The sequence below is a fragment of the Passer domesticus genome, chromosome 6, assembly GCF_036417665.1.
Source record: "Passer domesticus isolate bPasDom1 chromosome 6, bPasDom1.hap1, whole genome shotgun sequence".
NCBI classification, from domain to species: Eukaryota; Metazoa; Chordata; class Aves; order Passeriformes; family Passeridae; genus Passer; species Passer domesticus.
This window is the reverse complement of record NC_087479.1, coordinates 11,065,792-11,083,839: the sequence shown is the minus strand read 5'-3', so window position 1 is coordinate 11,083,839 and position 18,048 is coordinate 11,065,792. Positions and strand designations below refer to the sequence as shown.

General features: G+C 38.2%; 2 protein-coding genes across 9 annotated transcripts in view; one reads left to right on the top strand and one right to left on the bottom strand.

Annotated features, from left to right (window-relative positions):
• Positions 1-16,821, top strand: part of WDR20 (WD repeat domain 20) — a 45,885-nt gene extending 29,064 nt beyond the window's left edge. The window contains exons 3-5 of one of the 8 annotated variants that reach the window (XR_010364209.1): positions 3,607-4,884; positions 9,805-14,360; positions 15,918-16,821. Coding sequence is in view for 5 of the 8 variants with exons in the window: in XM_064423317.1 (XP_064279387.1) it covers positions 3,607-4,884; positions 9,805-9,894 (1,368 nt within the window). In the remaining 3 variants the exon portion in view is untranslated. Of the gene's footprint in view, positions 1-3,606; positions 4,885-6,618 lie in introns of all 8 variants that reach the window. The other 7 variants (XR_010364211.1, XR_010364210.1, XM_064423317.1 and 4 more) reach the window with 7 other exon arrangements.
• The window catches only part of MOK (MOK protein kinase), a 39,405-nt gene that overhangs the window by 9,090 nt on the left and 12,267 nt on the right, over positions 1-18,048 (bottom strand). Inside the window, 2 exon segments of the mRNA XM_064422588.1 lie at positions 41-8,183; positions 9,774-17,507. The gene's annotated coding sequence lies outside the window, so the exon portion shown is untranslated.

Sequence of the window (18,048 nt, the reverse complement as noted above, 5' to 3'; positions counted from 1 at the left end):
AGCAACATGTAGATCAGAAGAGGGGCGTTTTTCTTCCTACCTGGCCTTGTCCCAACTGCTCTGTCTCTGCTTGTGTTGAGTGGGAAATAGTGCTGGAGAATCTTTTAATGAGTCTTTTGTCTGTTGGTAAAAACCTCTGTATAAGTAGTTGAAATGTTAATTTTAGCATTGCCCTACCACCCCCACCTACCCCCCCAAAAGTGTGTTATTTGTTCTTGTACAAGAACATTGTAAGTATTAAGGGTAGCAGACATACTCTAAACAGCTGGTTTCATATCACAGAGTAGTTCCCACTCCTGTAGCTGAGCTATAGTTCCTTTGAGAAAAACTTCTGGTGGAATGCTTATATCAAGGCCCAGTGCACATTTCCAGGCCTTGATGGTGTTTACTGTCTGGTGACTACAGTGCAGAGCTGTGTTGCAGGCTGAATAGCTCCTGTGGTATTCCCCAAATGCTGGAAGAAGTGAAGCAATTTCCATCAGCCAGTATTGCTTTTTGTCTGTGCTGTTGTCAGATTATTCAGTGTGATGGAAATGTGGCCTTTGACAGTTTGGTGGAAATTTAAATGAGGTGATTTCTCTTCTACCAAGCTAATGTAACGATTTGCTCAGTGCTACCAAAACTACACACAGTAAGCTACAGTTAAATGACAGATTCTTGTTTCCTACACTGACCTTATCTGCAGTTACAACCAACTCTAAAACTGAAATATACTTTTATTCTGTCAATTCCAGTATTGAAGTTTGCCCTAGATGTTTATAAGTTCTGGCTTGTATTTAAGGCCCCATTCAGAGAAACATTAGTGAGCACTGATGTTTGAACCAGCTCATTTGCTTCAAGATGAAGGTGCCTATTGGATTTTGAATATATTTTGAGTTTAAATAGTCTTTGGGAATAACTGTAGGGATAAGGTGGTCTGAATGAGTGTTAACGTTGTTCTACAGATCCAGCACTCATGCTGGAGGTAACAGAATTCACCACCTGTCCTGTGAGTGATTTGGTGCTTCAGGTAGCCCAGAGCTCTGCTTTGACTATCAGCTGTGGGAGAGCAATCAGAATATATATGATACATGAAATAATTCAACCTGTTATGATAGGTTACATTGAACAAAAAATGCAATAGCCCTAGCATAGTCTTAACTTGTTACTAATCTGTTGATGTAGAGGATGATAGGGACTTGAAAGGCTGAGGTGGGTGATAGATACTGTGCAGCTTGTGGCTGCCTACATCAATCCATCTGTAGCCACAGTGGTATTCCTTCCAGTTGTGTCAAAATTAAACCACCGATATTTTCTTACTGCCCAAACCAGTCTAATACACCTCACAGATTCAGTTGCTTCCAGGTGGTAATTGGTTATTATCAAATTAGCCAGTGCTTTTTAATCTTACTTTTTAATCCTTTTTTAAATTAAACTGAAGCCTTGAGCTGCATTTTTTTCCTAATAAACTTGTCCTGTATCTTTGTTGCCAAAGCTGTGTAAGACCTTAGTGCATATTCTTTGACTGCCTCAGATTTTTCAGTCATTTGTGGCCTGTGCCTGTAATTTTGTCCCTTCAAGTTCTTCAAAACACGACCAAGATAATCTTGGCCAGTGTTTCTGCCTGGTGAGTGAAGCTTCTTCACTTCCTGTTCTTCCATCAAACTGAACATCAGCTCTTTATCTCACATCCCTCACTGATGTGCTGATACTGCATTCAGACCATTCTTGTAATGCATCTGCTGCTCCCACTGGCTGCAGGTCTGGCTTTGTTGTGCGGCAGAACTTTGTGAACCCAGCTGAAAGCTTTTAAAACTCACAGAAGTCACAGCTTCAGAGTTTGTATCTTGAGAAGGGGATGTGTTGTAGTCACTTGTACATGGCAGATTAAAGTCTCTCTGCATCTTGTCTCCCTGAGCTGATCTGTTCTCATTGCAAATTGTAATCTTCTGGTTTTTGCAGCCTGCTCCAGGTTTGTGGAGTTTCTCTGCAGTATTTAGGATCATGTAGGACATAAAGTGCCATTTCTAGTATGAAAGTTGAGCAGGTACTCTTATGAGTAAAGGTTGTATGTCAGATTGAGCTGTTTTAGTAGAGAGCAAGAAATTTTGCTTTTGTTGCCATGTTGGCAATGAGAAGACTCTCAGGAAACCAGCTGGGCTGGTGTTCCCTGCCTTTGTTCTCCTAGTGTGTGCCAGGTAACTTTCTCCCTAATGTATCAGATGCCATCATTACTGAGCTATGCATGATATATATCAGTGAATACACGACAAACTAGCTGAAATATCCCAACAGAACTGCAGACTATATGACAACAAGAATTATAGACTCTATTATTTTAAAGCTACTCCATTTGAAGGAACTTTGCCATATTTAGTTACATCTCTCAGATCTCAAATATACCATGGCTGTTTTAACCAATGAGAAATTACAGGAGAGACTTTCTGGTTTTATACTGAGGTTGACAGCAGCAGAAGTGTCATCTAGAATGGCCAGGTGCTGCTTTCCAGTCCAGTTCCACAACAGATAACAGTTGATGTTATTAGTTTGATGTTTTTGTGTGTGATAAACAGCATAGCAAGGTGGGGTGGGATTCTTTGTTCTTAGGGCTTTTGCAACTTGTTCTGGTATTCCTTAGGCTCTTTACATTTGCACTCTTGCCTTTTGTGTGGCTCAGCTCTTCTTTCTCCTTACAATCAGTATGCCAAATACAAATCTTGAATGTGCTTGTAAAGAATTACTTGTCTGCAAGTTACAGCTGAGTGGTGCTATGGACAACGTGGTAAGTTGTGGAAGTCCACCAGAACTACAGTAGTCAAAGGAGTCACACTTCACTTCTCAGTTCTTAGAGTACTGAAGTCAAGATCAGGAATGTTTGTTTAATGTGTGTGCATTCTTTTGCAATTATGAACTCCAGTAAAACATTCTGATTTAAAAGAAAGTGCTTAATCAAATGGTAACAGGGTATTGACAGGTCCTTGGCTATTGAAAGAAAAATAATTGAAGGTTGGGGATTCCAAGGTGAAAGTTTGTGGTGCCCTGTGAATTCACCCTGCCATGTGCATTTACCTACTGACTTTGCAGCCACATGATAACAGGGTCACTGTGTATGCAGCCTTTGCTCCCTGAATCAGTAAAAGCTGGTAGGTTTTTTTTCAGAGGTTGGGTTTTATTTGTGATTTCAGATAAAATCAGAGCCTGAATTTACTGTTGTTGATTTGTAACCTGTTTGCTGTATAGTATAGATGAGTAAGTGCTTTTTTTCCCTTTAGTTTATTAAATGTTTTCTTGTTACCTTCTCATGCTCTTCAACCTACACAGGGAAACGTAAACCAAAGAGCACTGCCTTTAGATTCATAACAGATTGGCTTGACTGAAGTACAGTCTTTGTGGAATGTGACTGGACCATAAGAATAACCTTTGAAAGCACTTGGTCTGAAAATAATTCCCTCTTTACTGCCTGATAAGTTTTAGCAAATACAGTAACTAACATAGTCCCTGTCTAGAAAGTTAAGTTCACTTTATTTAAGTATTGCTCCTCATCCCCCAGAAAGCTCAGATTTACAGTTAATCACGCAAACTTTAATTTTCAGAGTTTCTGATGTGTATCTTCTTTGTTTTTCACAGAGACTAATAGACAAGTCCCGAGTAACCTGTGTAAAATGGGTACCAGGTTCGGAAAGCCTTTTCCTAGTAGCTCATTCCAGTGGCAATATGTACTTGTATAACGTGGAGCACACTTGTGGTACCACAGCCCCGCACTACCAGCTACTTAAACAAGGAGAGAGCTTTGCAGTGCACACTTGCAAGAGCAAATCCACAAGAAACCCTCTGCTTAAGTGGACAGTAGGTGAGGGTGCCCTGAACGAATTTGCCTTTTCCCCCGACGGGAAGTTCTTGGCGTGTGTGAGCCAGGATGGTTTTCTTCGCGTGTTTAACTTTGATTCGGTGGAATTGCATGGTACAATGAAAAGCTACTTTGGAGGACTGCTGTGTGTGTGTTGGAGCCCCGACGGGAAGTACATAGTGACAGGCGGAGAGGATGACTTGGTGACAGTTTGGTCTTTCGTGGACTGCCGAGTCATAGCGAGAGGCCACGGCCATAAGTCGTGGGTCAGTGTCGTTGCGTTTGATCCGTATACCACTAGTGTAGAAGAGAGCGACCCGATGGAATTTAGCGGAAGCGATGAGGATTTCCAAGACCTTCATTTTGGCAGAGATCGAGCAAATAGCACGCAATCTAGACTATCCAAAAGGAACTCTACAGACAGTCGTCCAGTAAGTGTTACGTATAGATTTGGTTCAGTAGGCCAGGACACGCAGCTCTGTTTGTGGGATCTTACAGAAGATATCCTCTTCCCCCACCAACCTCTCTCAAGAGCAAGGACACATACAAATGTCATGAATGCCACAAGTCCACCTGCAGGAAGTGGTGGAACTAACCCAGGAAGTAATGGAAACAGTATCACAACACCTGGAAACTCTGTACCCCCTCCTCTTCCACGGTCCAACAGCCTTCCACACTCTGCAGTCTCAAATGCTGGCAGTAAAAGCAGTGTCATGGATGGTGCCATTGCTTCTGGCGTTAGTAAATTTGCAACCTTATCGCTACACGATCGGAAGGAAAGACACCATGAGAAAGATCACAAGAGAAACCATAGCATGGGACATATATCTAGCAAGAGCAGTGACAAACTGAACCTAGTTACTAAAACCAAAACGGACCCAGCTAAAACTTTGGGAACACCTCTCTGTCCCCGAATGGAAGATGTTCCCTTGTTAGAGCCTCTTATCTGTAAAAAGATAGCACATGAAAGACTGACTGTGTTAATTTTTCTTGAAGACTGTATAGTCACTGCTTGTCAGGAGGGATTTATTTGCACATGGGCAAGGCCTGGTAAAGTGGTAAGTTTTAATCCTTAATGCTGCATCAAAGAGCTAGAACTCTGAATAGATAGTTTTCTTGAAATATAATGAATGTTGAATATAAAATTTCTTTATGCTTAATGTAAAAAAATATCCTCAGAGCCATACTTTTGGATACTGCATGCCATATTTCTGAATGATTTGAAGTGTCTTGGATACAATTATTAAATATAGTTGCCTTCCAGCAGAAGAAATAAATACTGTGCATCTAAACTATTGATCAGTGTTCTTATACTTAAGCATAACCACAATATGGTGAAAGCTATTTATGTAAAAATTGAAGTAAAACCTGTCAAACACTAAAATAATCATAATCCTTCTAATGTTTTCTAAAAAATAAGCACTCCCAATGAGAGTAGCTTATGAAAAGCTGCTGCTTCTAAGTCTAATGAGAAACGTGAGCCTCTGAAAAAGTGAAAACCAAAGTGTTTTATTCCTCCATTCTTTTCTGTGGTGGCCTGCCATTAATGTGAAACCACTTCTTATTAAAACATCAGCCATTTTATGCACAGATTTGTGAGCCCTGTACTGACTGTAGTTTATGCTCTTAAATTGTGAATCAGTATTAACAAAGAACTCTAATTATAGCCAGGTTTTGATTTATGTATTTAAGTTAGGGAAAATCCTGCAAGCTTTCTCTCAGTAGTTTCAGTGTTCTGTTCCTGTCAGGTTTGTTGAGGCAGTTCAACCACTACGAGCTTGTGTTTTTGATGGCACCTATTCCATCAGCTGAACCTACATTAGTCTGTTACCAGTTTTCACTCTTGTTGTTGATGCACTTGAACACCTATAATATTTTATTTTTCTTCTGTCCAATGTATAGATAGCTAAATTTTGACTGAAGCTAAATGTGGTGATTCTTACATTAAAAAGTACTTTGTGCTACAATAGCTCTGCTTGCCAGCAACAGTTCAAAGGAATACAGCTGTGAAAACATTTCCAGAGTTGATCTGAGAAAAAGAACCATTATTTTTGTGAAAATTTCTGAAAGGGGATGTAGATTATCACCTGAAGTAAGAGCAATGATCTGGTAATACCTGAGTAATGCCATGTTGAGCAACTTAAATGAAAATCTGTTGTTTGTTAGATTTTAACCATTTGGTTCGTAAATCTGACTTTTGAAGTAGAGGTACTGTATATATTTAGATACCACATCTTCATTCCTATAAACTTGCAAGTAAAACTCAATTATTTTTCTTAAAAATTGTTTGTATAATGTAGGCTTTTTTGAGATCTTATCAAATTAGTCACAACATACGTATGCATAAAAATCTGTGTCTGTTCTGCATCTTAATGCATCTTTAAAGGTTGAATCTAAAACTTAAAATTGAAAACCCCTTTATGGGAGAAGGGAGGAGGGTGTTACCTAAAAGTATTTTTTTGCCTGAGAACTACAAATCCAGCATTAATTAAAAAATAAAAGCACTCCCTTAAAACACTAAATTATTTAAAATGTTTGCTCAAAATGAAAGTATTAAACCAATTACACTTTTGTGACTCAGTGCACTTCACATCTTATTAATTACAGCAGTGCCTCAGATTGCTATTGTGAGCTACATTTTCTTTTTGTTCTAAAACTCCTTTGAATACTATTAAACACTACATGTCACATTTATTTTTCAGTGGCTGAGGTGGGTTTTGTTAGACTGAGTATAACTTAAATATTTTTGTGTATTGACTTTGATTTGGAATATGACATTTCAAATATTTCAGAGATAAAGTATGCAGTACCAAAAATCAGGATTTATGTATTGGCCAATATGGAAAACTTTAACTACAGGTAAGTAATTTTCATGCTGAAGTTATCACTTTCAAAATTAATATATTGCACACTGATGTAAATGCCATATTCTTTAGGATGTATTTACTTAGAAATTTACAAATTAATTTGTTTTTCTGATTTCACTTGCATTTCTAGTGAGCTCACTCTGCTGGTAAAAACTAAATTTTGGTGGCATGTTTACAGGGCTTTGTTAGGAAAATACTTGTGCCAGAAGGACGTTATGAGCATCCTTTTTGTTTATAGGAAAGCACTTAATTTTATTTAATGAGAATTGTCAAAGTATAAAACACTCATGGTGATGTCTTTCTTACTGGGTTATATGCCATCATTTCTGTTTCACCAGCTGTTTTATCCTAGGATGTCCCATTACTCTGGGGTTTAAAGTTGCTATTTCTAGTCTTCCTTTGACATATGGCTCCCCAAGTGATCCTAAAGCTCTGTCACTTTTTTGTCTGCCAACTCTGTAGAGTACAAGCCTCTGAATCTTGCTGCTGCTTCCATCATTGCCTCAGAAGGCCTTCATTAAATTGATGCCACTGCCAGCCTAAAGAAAGAATTGGATGGAAAAGGGAAGGAGGCTTGCAGTGTCTAATGTAATTTCCATTGAGCCAGTGCTACCTCTCCCTCTCATTTCCAACAGCCATCAAAACATGTGCTGGATAATTTGACAGTGTATGACACATTCTGTTTATTTTTCTGGTTGGGCTTGTGCTGCCCTGAGTGGAAAATAAATCCAGAAGTGTCTCTTCAGCCATGATCCCTGTGATAGTTGATAGTCTGTACAGTGCTGATATTGTCCTGACAGTTTGTTTATAAACTTTCCAAATTACTGCTTTGGTGTGTACCAAATCATACCTTGAGCTTCCTCACGGGATGCACCGTCCTTGCATTGCACTTCCAGAACTGCTCTGCCAACTCCCAGTCAGTGAAGTGAAGCGAATGGCAAAATTCAATTAGAAACAAGTTGGATGAGGCTCAGGGTTCATTAGTTTCAATTTTTTATTCTCTCTCTCTTTTTTTTTTTTTTTTTTTTTTGGTGAGCTGGTTTCTGTGAAAGAAGGTTCAGGGCGGTCAGAAAAATAGGTTGCCTTAACAAGAGTATGAGCTTTTCTTCTCAGCATGGTGACAATTAGCTGTCGTCTCTCACCCCTGTCTTTCCCAGGCCCTGATGGCAAATTTAAACGGGATTACAGAACTGTTGGATTAATCTGGAAAGATAGAAACAGAATTTGGAAGGAACAAAAGTAAACTTTATTGTGCTATCTTTATAGCTACGTCAAACTGAATTACAGGATCTGCAGAAGCAATTAAAAAACCCCAACAAAAGCAACCCACAAAACCCCAAAGTGGTACTTGCATATGCAAAATAAGTTTTCACTGAACTCAGTGGTCAGAGTCACTACTTACGTGATTTCTGTGTTGGACTTCAGAACTGACTGTTCATTGTCTGTGCAGCAACTCCATTTTACATGAGTGAAAGTTGCTGGTGAGCTCCCTGTGTCAGAAAGCTCAAGGTAAGATTGGCCAAAAGCATCTCCAGGTGAAATGGTAGTGTATAACCTAGCAAGAGAAACATCCTACCACTTTGTAAAACAAATGCACATGGAATTTATTTATTTGACTTATTGTACAGGAAAACTTAGACTTAAATTATAACATCCTTGAATTTTCTAGTTAACTACAATTGTAGTACAGTATCATGTTTTAGTATGACTTCTGTTTTAGTGAAAGTACTTAAACATTCATGTACTATATTTGAGTGAGACGAGCAGCTATACATACTAATTCTTCCTCAGTGGAAAGGAGCATTTCATCATTACAATTGAAGTTCAATTGCTGGTATTTAAGTACTATCAAATAGATTTCTTTCAACGTGATACGGTATCTGTATAAACTTCAGGGATGATTATAGTTAAACTGAAACACAGCTATACAACTTCAGGTTACCATGCTAAAATTTGAAGCTTTCTGTAATGTGCACAATAGCAAAGTTGCACATGGCATACCCACATTGTCAGGGTGAATTAAACCTAGAGTACACTGGTGTGATATTTATAGCAAGGTATGTGTGTGTGCGTGTGTGAGGAGGTGTGACAAGTGGCTCCAGTAAAGCCAGGAGAGATCATAACCCTGTAAAGGCTTTATGATGAGGATGTCTGGATTAGGAAATAACATGACTTTTACTAAACACTTTCTAGAAAACCCATGTTCTGCATTATCACCTCTTAAAATTTGAGTATGTACTTGGAATGACTGTATATGTCTGCCCCTTTAACAACATAAAACTACTAAATTAATATTTAAAATGCTGGCCTGCTTATGTTACAATAATAAAATTTGTGTCAGTTAATTTACTGTCAATTTACATGTAAAGATTAAACTATTTTTTCTGCATTTTATGATTCTGTATACTGGAGTTTGTTAAAGATTGACATGTTAGGTGATACTGTACAAAATTGTATTGACTACCTTTAGTGAAAATCAAAAGTAAAATTCATATGTATTTCCTTTTTACACTTCCATCTAATTTCTTGACAACTTGAATAAATTTCATAGAGCCTTTCTAACATGAACTATTGTTAATTTAACTGTTGCAATAATTAAGCTTTAAGAAGTATTGTTGGTATATTTATAATTTTAAGAAGATCATGTTTGTTTCATACTGCTTATTTTTAGCTGTTCTATTGTCACTGTTACAGCTGAAGAACTTTACTAAATACTTGACATTACAAAATAACTTGCTGGGGTTGTCCTCTGTATACTGACGTTAAATAAAAATGTGTGATTGAACTGTAAATGTAGATAACTTTCAATAGTCCTTTCCACATTTGAGTTTTAATTTATCTTGCAGTGCTTAGGTGGTCTTGTGCTCTCACACTGTGCTGAACAAATGGCCACAATGAAACTGTTAACTTGCCATGCTTTAAAGTAAGAAGTTGATCACATCTGTAACCTGCTCTGAGAAAATGTTTCAGTTTGTCTCAAGACTATGCAGATGTTTTGATGTTTAAAGCTTGCTGATAAGGTCGTGACTCAAGGTAGCTATTTTTTTTAGGACTAGAGTAACATGAAACAGACTACTTACCAAACCACTTTTCAAACTTGTTTGAACTCAGATTCAGCAGAACACAGACATGGCTGTATCTAGATTCTCTCTGCACTCCTGTCCGGTAGCAGCTGGGGCAGAGTGTCGTCATTCCTTCTAGGACTCTACAGGAGCTCTTTCCTCTGTGGACTCTGGTGCAGGGTATGTTCTTTATTCCAGCTTTAGATCTTGGTGTTTACCTAATGTTTGCTGAATTTACAGCCCTGAGGATATGGCTCATACAGATGATTCAAGCATTTTCTGTCTAGAAAAAAATAGTCTAGCATGAAACTCATCTGAACTAAAATAAACTAGTCTAAAACTTTGACTGCAAAATTTCTTGGAGCAAATTTAGGTGAAGACTTCAGATGTTGCCCTTCCTTTTGAGGGGTTAGGCATTGTCTCACCTTTGCAATGGTCATTCTTTGTTAACAAAGAAAAGCCAAACAAATGCTATTTACTGAAATGTTTCAGAGGCATTTTTGAGGAATTTCAGTGTAAAAGTGAGTTACTTTGTGTCTAGTCTGACAGGGAGGACTCTTGTTTGTCTCTTGTGCAAAAGTACTCTGTAGACTAAAGCTGAGGCAATCATCTTATGTAAACTTGAGAACTTTGTAGTACTTCAAAGGTATTGGTTGACCATTGTGATGATCTGTACATAGAACATAGATGCATATTTAAGAACAGGGGCCAGTGAAAGAAAAAAATGAAATCTGCTTGAACACTTCTGGAACATCCAGTTATATCAAATTATGCAAGAACTGGTTGGTCAAACCAGTTTCTCAATAGTCAGTGTGAGCCTGAAACAAAACACAGCTTCCACAGGTTTTGTGGTCAGAGAAGGTATTTGGCAAAATATGGCTTGAAACATGAAGGTATCATTTTACTTGCCTTTCATAATGTTGCACTAACTTCTCAAGGAAATAACTTTTAAGATAATGCTATTTTCTGGGTTCTGAAGCTGGATTTTAGGTAGGTGCTGCTCAACCTTATCAAACTCATTTGCCTCCTTTCTTCTGCTAAGACCACAGCTGCTTTACTGCTAACTCACATGGGGTTGCCTTAAGTCATATGCTTTTCCCTGAGGTTTTCCCTGGTTTATCTCAATTACATTATTTTCTAAACTGACTTTTGTAGTTTGAGGAAAGTAGAGAAACAACAGTTTATAAGTCTGTGAGCCCTTACTGCTTGATTGAAGCTTAAGGTCCTATTTTTTGAGCCCAGGTCAGGTTTCTGCTGGCAAAAGCCTTTTTGCATTTTCAAGCACCCAAGTAGTTGCATCTTACTTTTTTTTCCTCTTGGACCTGCATATCTTCCATTCACCTAGTGCTACTGGACAGATTTTTAGTTACTGATGGTTTTCTACCAGCCTTGAATTTGTTTTTTTTTTTGTTGACAGTCACCTCTGTTAAAACCCCTTTATATGCACAGAAGAGAAGTTTCAAGTGAAACCCTAAAGGTGCTACAGTCTTTTATGAGGTCTGGTGTCAAATGGTTTATGTATTTATACTTTTGTGTAATGTTATCAGAACAGAGAAAAAAAGGCAAAGGGAATCCAAATTTAAAAGCCCATTTAGTGAACACACAAACTGTGTTCAGCTTTGCTGTATCCCCCTAAAACCCTACAGAATATTTCTCTGTAGCATGTTATGTATATGAACAGCATGTGCTTTCCTGAGCATTCTTACTAAATTAATTTTATTACTCCATTAGATTAATATATGATTTAGTGAGTATATGCAGTTTAGAAACTTTTGCTGTTAAAGACTTATTCTTTGGATAAAGAACTTGAAGATTTTGTTCATGCAAGTCTTAAAACCAGTTCAGCTAATTTAACTACAGAATTTTAAACAAATATGAGAAACCTCACTTTGGTTTTGGTGTATTATTGTTCCAACATTAATGGACCATGGGCTCTTTTCTCAAGCAAAGCTTCAGTCCAGATTACTTTGTAACTCTAGTTACCTAGTAGCCCTAATTACTCAGGAATATCACAGTTCTGGACAAGAATAAACTACTTCTGCAGTATTTTTCAAATAATAACTTCCCATTATTTTACATACTGGCAATAGTAGAAATGGTTTGACAAACCAGTACCATTCTTGTATGGGCATTTGTTAATTCAGACACATTTTAACTGGTTTAATTGCATTAGTGAAGTGTACTATGAGACTTCTTTTTTTACATTGGATTGTTTGTTATGTTGGACCCTTTCCTTTATTTTTTCTACCTTTCAATTTCAAACCAGAAAGTAAAAAGATGAGCAGAGTTTGACATCCAGCATGTTCTGAGTGCCAGTGGAGCTGTTTCCCTGAAGGAGACATGCACTTTCTGTATCCTGCTTGCATGTCCAAACTTGCTGTGTATTATCTAGATTAGTGGAACTGTGTATGATTGCACCTTTGGCTCCAATTAAACATCTTCTAATTTAAATTAAGAAAATATTAACTCAGTGGCTACTGCTTACTATTTTCCTATTTAATATTGCAATACCTTCCTGTTTGTTTTTGGTTTTTTGTGGGTGTGGGGTTTTTTTGTTTTTTGGTTTTTTTGTGTTTTTTTTAATACAGCAATTACATGCTGATCTTTCATAGAATTAGTTTCTCTTGTGAAACATGACATTTCATGTCATTGGTAAAAAAACCCCAGACTTTTGTCTGGATTGTATCTGGAATTTTTAAAAATATACCCACCCCTCTCCTCACAATCCCATACATGGGGAGGAGGGTTTGTGCTGCTGCAGCAAACAGACCCCAGCAATGAGTGCCATGAACCTCGGGTGCAAATGGCCTTCCTGATTGTGTTTGTTATGGCTTTTCATTCCTCCCCATGCCAGCGTATTTTCACCAGATGTGCAAAGTCCTGTGTGTTTCAGGAAGTCAGAGAATGCATGGATAAACAGGAGATAGCCTGTGTTCAGCACTCACAGCACTGACTGACTTAGGAAAGATGACCCCATCCTCTGCAGCTGCATTGCTCAGCTGTGCAGTGTCCCACTGAGATGACAGCAGCTACCTCTCTGAGGTTGGGATGAATATTGTTTCACTAAATTCCTCTCTTGAATCTCATAACTTTTCCATTCCCCGCGCCTGCTAGACTCCTATGCTGACAAAATACTACTGCTAATAAAACACTACATTTATTTACAAAACTTTGAGCAGTGTCTTAATTTGTTCCTGCTGCTTGCTCAGTGGGATCTGTTTGTCCTTAGGCCGAAGCTGCCGCACCACGCGGCAGAGCTGCAGCTGTTGTGGCTCTGCTCTTCCCTGTTTCTGTCACAGCTCTTAAGCAGGCTGACTTGGCTGTTGCTCTAATAAGTTGCTGCAGCTTTTGTTTCATCTTTTCCCACCTGATAGACTGGGTGGTTCCATCACAGAAAGCACTACACTCTAATGGCTTTCTTCTTTCTTTACAGGCAGGAGCTTTTTATATCTTTTCATTACCTTACCCATCGTGTTCTTCCAGAGAATGTAACTACAACTGTTCCAATGCCACACCCTTTGTATCACAGATGAGATTTACTGAGAACTTTTGTATCAGAGCAGTAACTTTATTTGAGCCCTCACTTGCTTTTCTTAGGTTGTTTTCCTCTATCACCAAACACATTCTGATTAATAGCCTTGCTTGGAAGGCTCTGGAACAATGGCAAAATGCTGTAGAATTTTTGTTTCAATCAGGACCCACTGAGAACTCACCACCTTCAGTGAAACTTATGTGCCTAAAAACCAAATTCATACTCTTGCTTTTCTTGTATGAACATTTAAGATCTCTTCTGAAATCAAGTACTTGGAAGAACTCACAAACTTTGTGGTCTCTCCCCTAGGAGTGAATTTCTGAATGGTATCATAGCCTAGTCCAAGTTTTAAGGCAGTACTTGCATACATTTGTTCCATCTGCAGAAGCACAAGGATATTGGTCTTGAGGTTATTTCCACTTCATTGTTCCTCTGGCTTGCCTGCTCAGAGTTGCAGAATTAATTCAGAGCAAGGACTGACATACAAGAAATTCCTAGTACTCACTGAAGGCCATCTGCACTGAGCTGCTGCTCTTCACAGCAGGGAGCATTCACCACCTATGAGATGTAACTAGGACTGACTCCTTGTTCCTAGTCTTGAAACTTGTATTCTAGAATGGCTCATAGTTCACAGGGAATAAGGCACCACACTGAATTTCAGTATGTGCTGCCAGTTTCTAGAGGAATCCTAGGAAAAGAACTTCATTTTGTTTCCCAGGAATTGGTTGTGTTACAATGTAAATCCAATGCTAGAATAGATTTATTTCTCCTGTATAGGGTTGTTATGAGCCTGTTGAAAAAGACTTGACATTATGCCATCCCTAGAGCTTCCTGTGTGTTTATAAAGCACATATTTGCATATGAACAGTGTGGATGGCTGATTTAATTAAAACTGAAAATAATACCTTTGGACGTCTTTTTCCAGGGTACTTCAAAGTTGCTTAGTGGATGTAATCTTCTGACAAGAAAGACCTTCCAGTTGCTGCTGGATTTAATAGACTTGTGAAGAATGCTTCAGTAATGAACTAGCGAATTCTGATTCAACCTTGTCATTTTGCAACAAAACTTCCCTGGTAAAAATTTCAGAAGTGCTTCAGTGGCTTGTTTGTTCTAAAGTTCTGCCTTCTTTCACCATCTAGTCCTTAAGTAATAACCAGGAAACTTTTTGTTCTCATGAAATATGCAGGATCTTTGCACATCCCAAATGTCAAATGTAAAGAACAACCCACTTCAGTCTACCTCAACAGTGTCTGAACCAGATATTCCCTGCATAAACAAATACAAATAAAGGTGTTCAGGTTCCTTCAGGTGAGCTCTGTGGAAGGCACCAAGTTAATTTCCATGTGGCCTGTTATATATAAATGTTATATGGACCATATGCAAATACAGTCTGTCATAAATCCTACAAGCTATCCAGGCTCATGACATGTTTGAAATGATCAGATGTTCTTTTAAAAAGAAGGGCTTTGGTTTTCACAGGAATTTGATGACTTGAATCCAGTCAGTCTGGCCCTCTTTCCCCTCTTTCCACCTCTTCTGAGGTCAGGGTTTACTTCCATCATCATGACCTCTCAGTTCTTGGATCCAAGTTTGAAAGAGCTCCTGTAGATTCTGAAGAAGTGACATAGTTCTGTCTTTTTCTGTATGCTAATTGCTGCCTGATCTTGTCTAGTTTGATGGATCTGAGTCCCAGGATCTTAATTTTGAGGTAAGAACATAAGCTGGGAGCTGCTTAGAGGAGTTGCTGAAAGTGCAGTTATGATACCTACCAGGTGAGGAGTTGCATGGGGATACTTGCTGGTGTGCTGCCAGCTGCTCCTTGGCCTGCTGGCACTCGGTACAACCAACTAATGCCCTTATAAGGCTAAATTGTATTTTGACACTAAGCTTTTCCTAAGTAAGCCTGATAAAGTTGCTTGGAGGTGAATTATTAAAAAGTGGCTACTATGCATAAATCTGAAATGGAGTCTGTCCATTGGTACCCAGGGGTTTAAGGTGTAGCTGCTGTAACCCGGAGCAGCAGCCTTTGTGCACTGAGGGGCTGTGTGTGAAATAAGGCTCTTGATTTGAATGGCAGGGTAGTTAGAAGAGCTGGTACCAAGTTTTCCTGAACTTAAATTGTAATAGGAAATCTCTACTGAACTCTTGTCAGGGTTTCATTCTGTTTTAAAATTACCAAAACAAATATTTGGTTAGATGATGTATTTTTCTATTCAAACCTTGTAATACTCAACCACATATAAGAGATGGAGTGTTTCCCTGTATCAGGTCAGGTGTCAAACATTGATATCGGAATAGGCTTTGACACCCCAGTAAAATGCTGATCACTTTTTTGGTGTATGATTTTTAAAGTTTCACAGTTCACTATGACTCCAAATGCAAGGTAGATTAAACCAAATGCTGGGACCAGATCCATTCCGTGTCATAAACGCACGTTTCTTCCTGTCTGAGAGCTCTTTGTGCACTGCTTGCCTGAGATCGTGGTGGCTTAGAGCCTTTGGAGGAGAGAAGGTGCTAATAAGCAAGTGTTGGTAAAAATCAACTGTACTCGTTGTAGGTTCAGGTTAAGAACTTTATAAAATTCATGTCAGGTTCTCTTGCTGGATTAATGTAAACTGCTTTGTTTGCAGGGTTTATTGTCATCCCAAAACCAGGCCAATTCTCCAAGTGGAACTGTAGTATAGCATCACACTACTGCTAGCAAATCTCTGAACGCAGGACAAGAAGTAATGGCAGTGGAACCAGGAGCTGTTCTTCAGGCAAAGAGCATCACAAATTATAATGTGGCAGAGTGTAAACATGGAATTATGTGAATCACATAGTGACTTGCAAAGGACAAATGTAAGGAGTTCTCACTACAGCTGATCCTGCTAGGCTGCTCACCCAAGGAAGAGTTTGCATTGGAGAAAAAGCAAAAAGCTTCCTTTAGTACTGCAGGAAAAAAGTAGTAACATTTTTGTTTTCTTTATACTTTTCAAGTCCAGTGTAATTTAATCTCTCTATAAATATATAAATAAAAGTTATACATATATATATATAGTGTAAAATAAGATATGTTTCTTAAATTCAAGTAAGTTCAATGGTTAAACTAGTACTTCACCATTGTTTATTTTGCACTGATTTTTTTAACCAGAGATGGCTAGAAGACAGCCTGGAATGCACTCATGGAAAATGAAAGTCATTACTTTCTGGCTTCAAAATGTTTTTCAGGAAGATGGATGCTGCAATCATAGATTTTTTTAAAACAAAATTGTTTTGCACTTAAATAGTTTAATGCTTATAGAGAATTACTTTAAAATTGGTGTCCAGACACCAGAAAAACTATGTTGTGGAGAAAAGATCCTTTGTATCTATTAAACATTTATTTTAATATTGTTGTTTCCAACTGCAATCGGCTCTGTAATATATGTATAAATAATGTAATTCAGTGATGGGGGATGGGAGTAATGGATCATTACACTAGAAATTCTCATTCATTTAAGAAAGTGATATTTCTAATTCAGAAAATACATATTAAACTATCTTGAATATGCATTTTTGTTTACTTTCTGTTCAAATCCAATCACTTTTGATGTAACCAATTCTTTGCTGAATTAAATGTTTGGTACAGAAATACTACCTAAGCTTTGTAGAACAAATTCCTTTCAAAAACACCTAGAACATTGCTTCATATTTAATAGAATTGAATTTCAATTAGGAAAGTGAAATACAGTTGTTCTCTTCTTGTTCTTAATGGCTTATCCCCAAACACATCCTGCAGTTTAAATACTTCATACAGCAGCAATTTCACAGACAGGCAACTTCATGGGGTAAGGATTTTGTTATTGTGTAGTCCCCTGCATTTGGAGTTGGGAAGTGGAAGATCCCACAGCAGCTGTACACACTTTATGATGTCAGTCAGAAACTGGGCTAACATATTGGAGTAGCATTTCTGAGACTCATTTGTTTTACATCAGGCATCTCATTTATAATTCAGTGGTCTTAAACTGGTAAGTGTGATGGGGATAGACATCCACAAGTGTGGATTTGCAGAGGTTAATGTTGCTTGTCTAAACACCTGTCATTTTTAATCAGTCAACACACCACTTAACTTGTTTTCAGTAGTTCTTGCGAAGACCAACCCTCCATGTCCAGCCCCAGACTGACAGAGAATAGAAGTATCCATCATATGCTTCCCTTTTTCTTATGCAGCAACGTTCACAACTGGGATTTGCAGAATCCTGCAGGCAGAGTAGAACAGAGGCTGCTTGCCCAGAACAGTGAACTTGCCTGAGGGTGCACATACTGTATCTGTGGGCACAAGTTAATGCCCTTCCTGCTCTCCAACAATAAAGCTCGGTGGAATTTTTTTTAATTACAAGTAATCTTAAGACATTTTCTGGCATGAAAAGTGATTTGTTTTCAGGAAATGAATGAACATTTGGGGAGAAGCAACTGCAGTAGCTTTAACTAAGTCTCACCCTTGCAATGCAGCCAGCATGTAGAGAACTGCCAGATCCGTTTATAAGCTGGGAATTAGCTCCTTTATAACAAAGCACAGCTACTTTATTCAAGATGTAGCTGTGCTTTACAATTCTTATCTGTCTTCTAAAATATGAGGAATGGGGAAAATACTGAAACTGAGCAGGATTATTTTTCAGAAGTTTTGTTTTATTAACATAGTGGGTTTAACTGTTAAAATACAGATAAACCTCATCACTGAAAACTAGTGTAGTTATCTCCCCGTAGACTTCTTCTATGTAAGTGCTTCATATGGTCTGA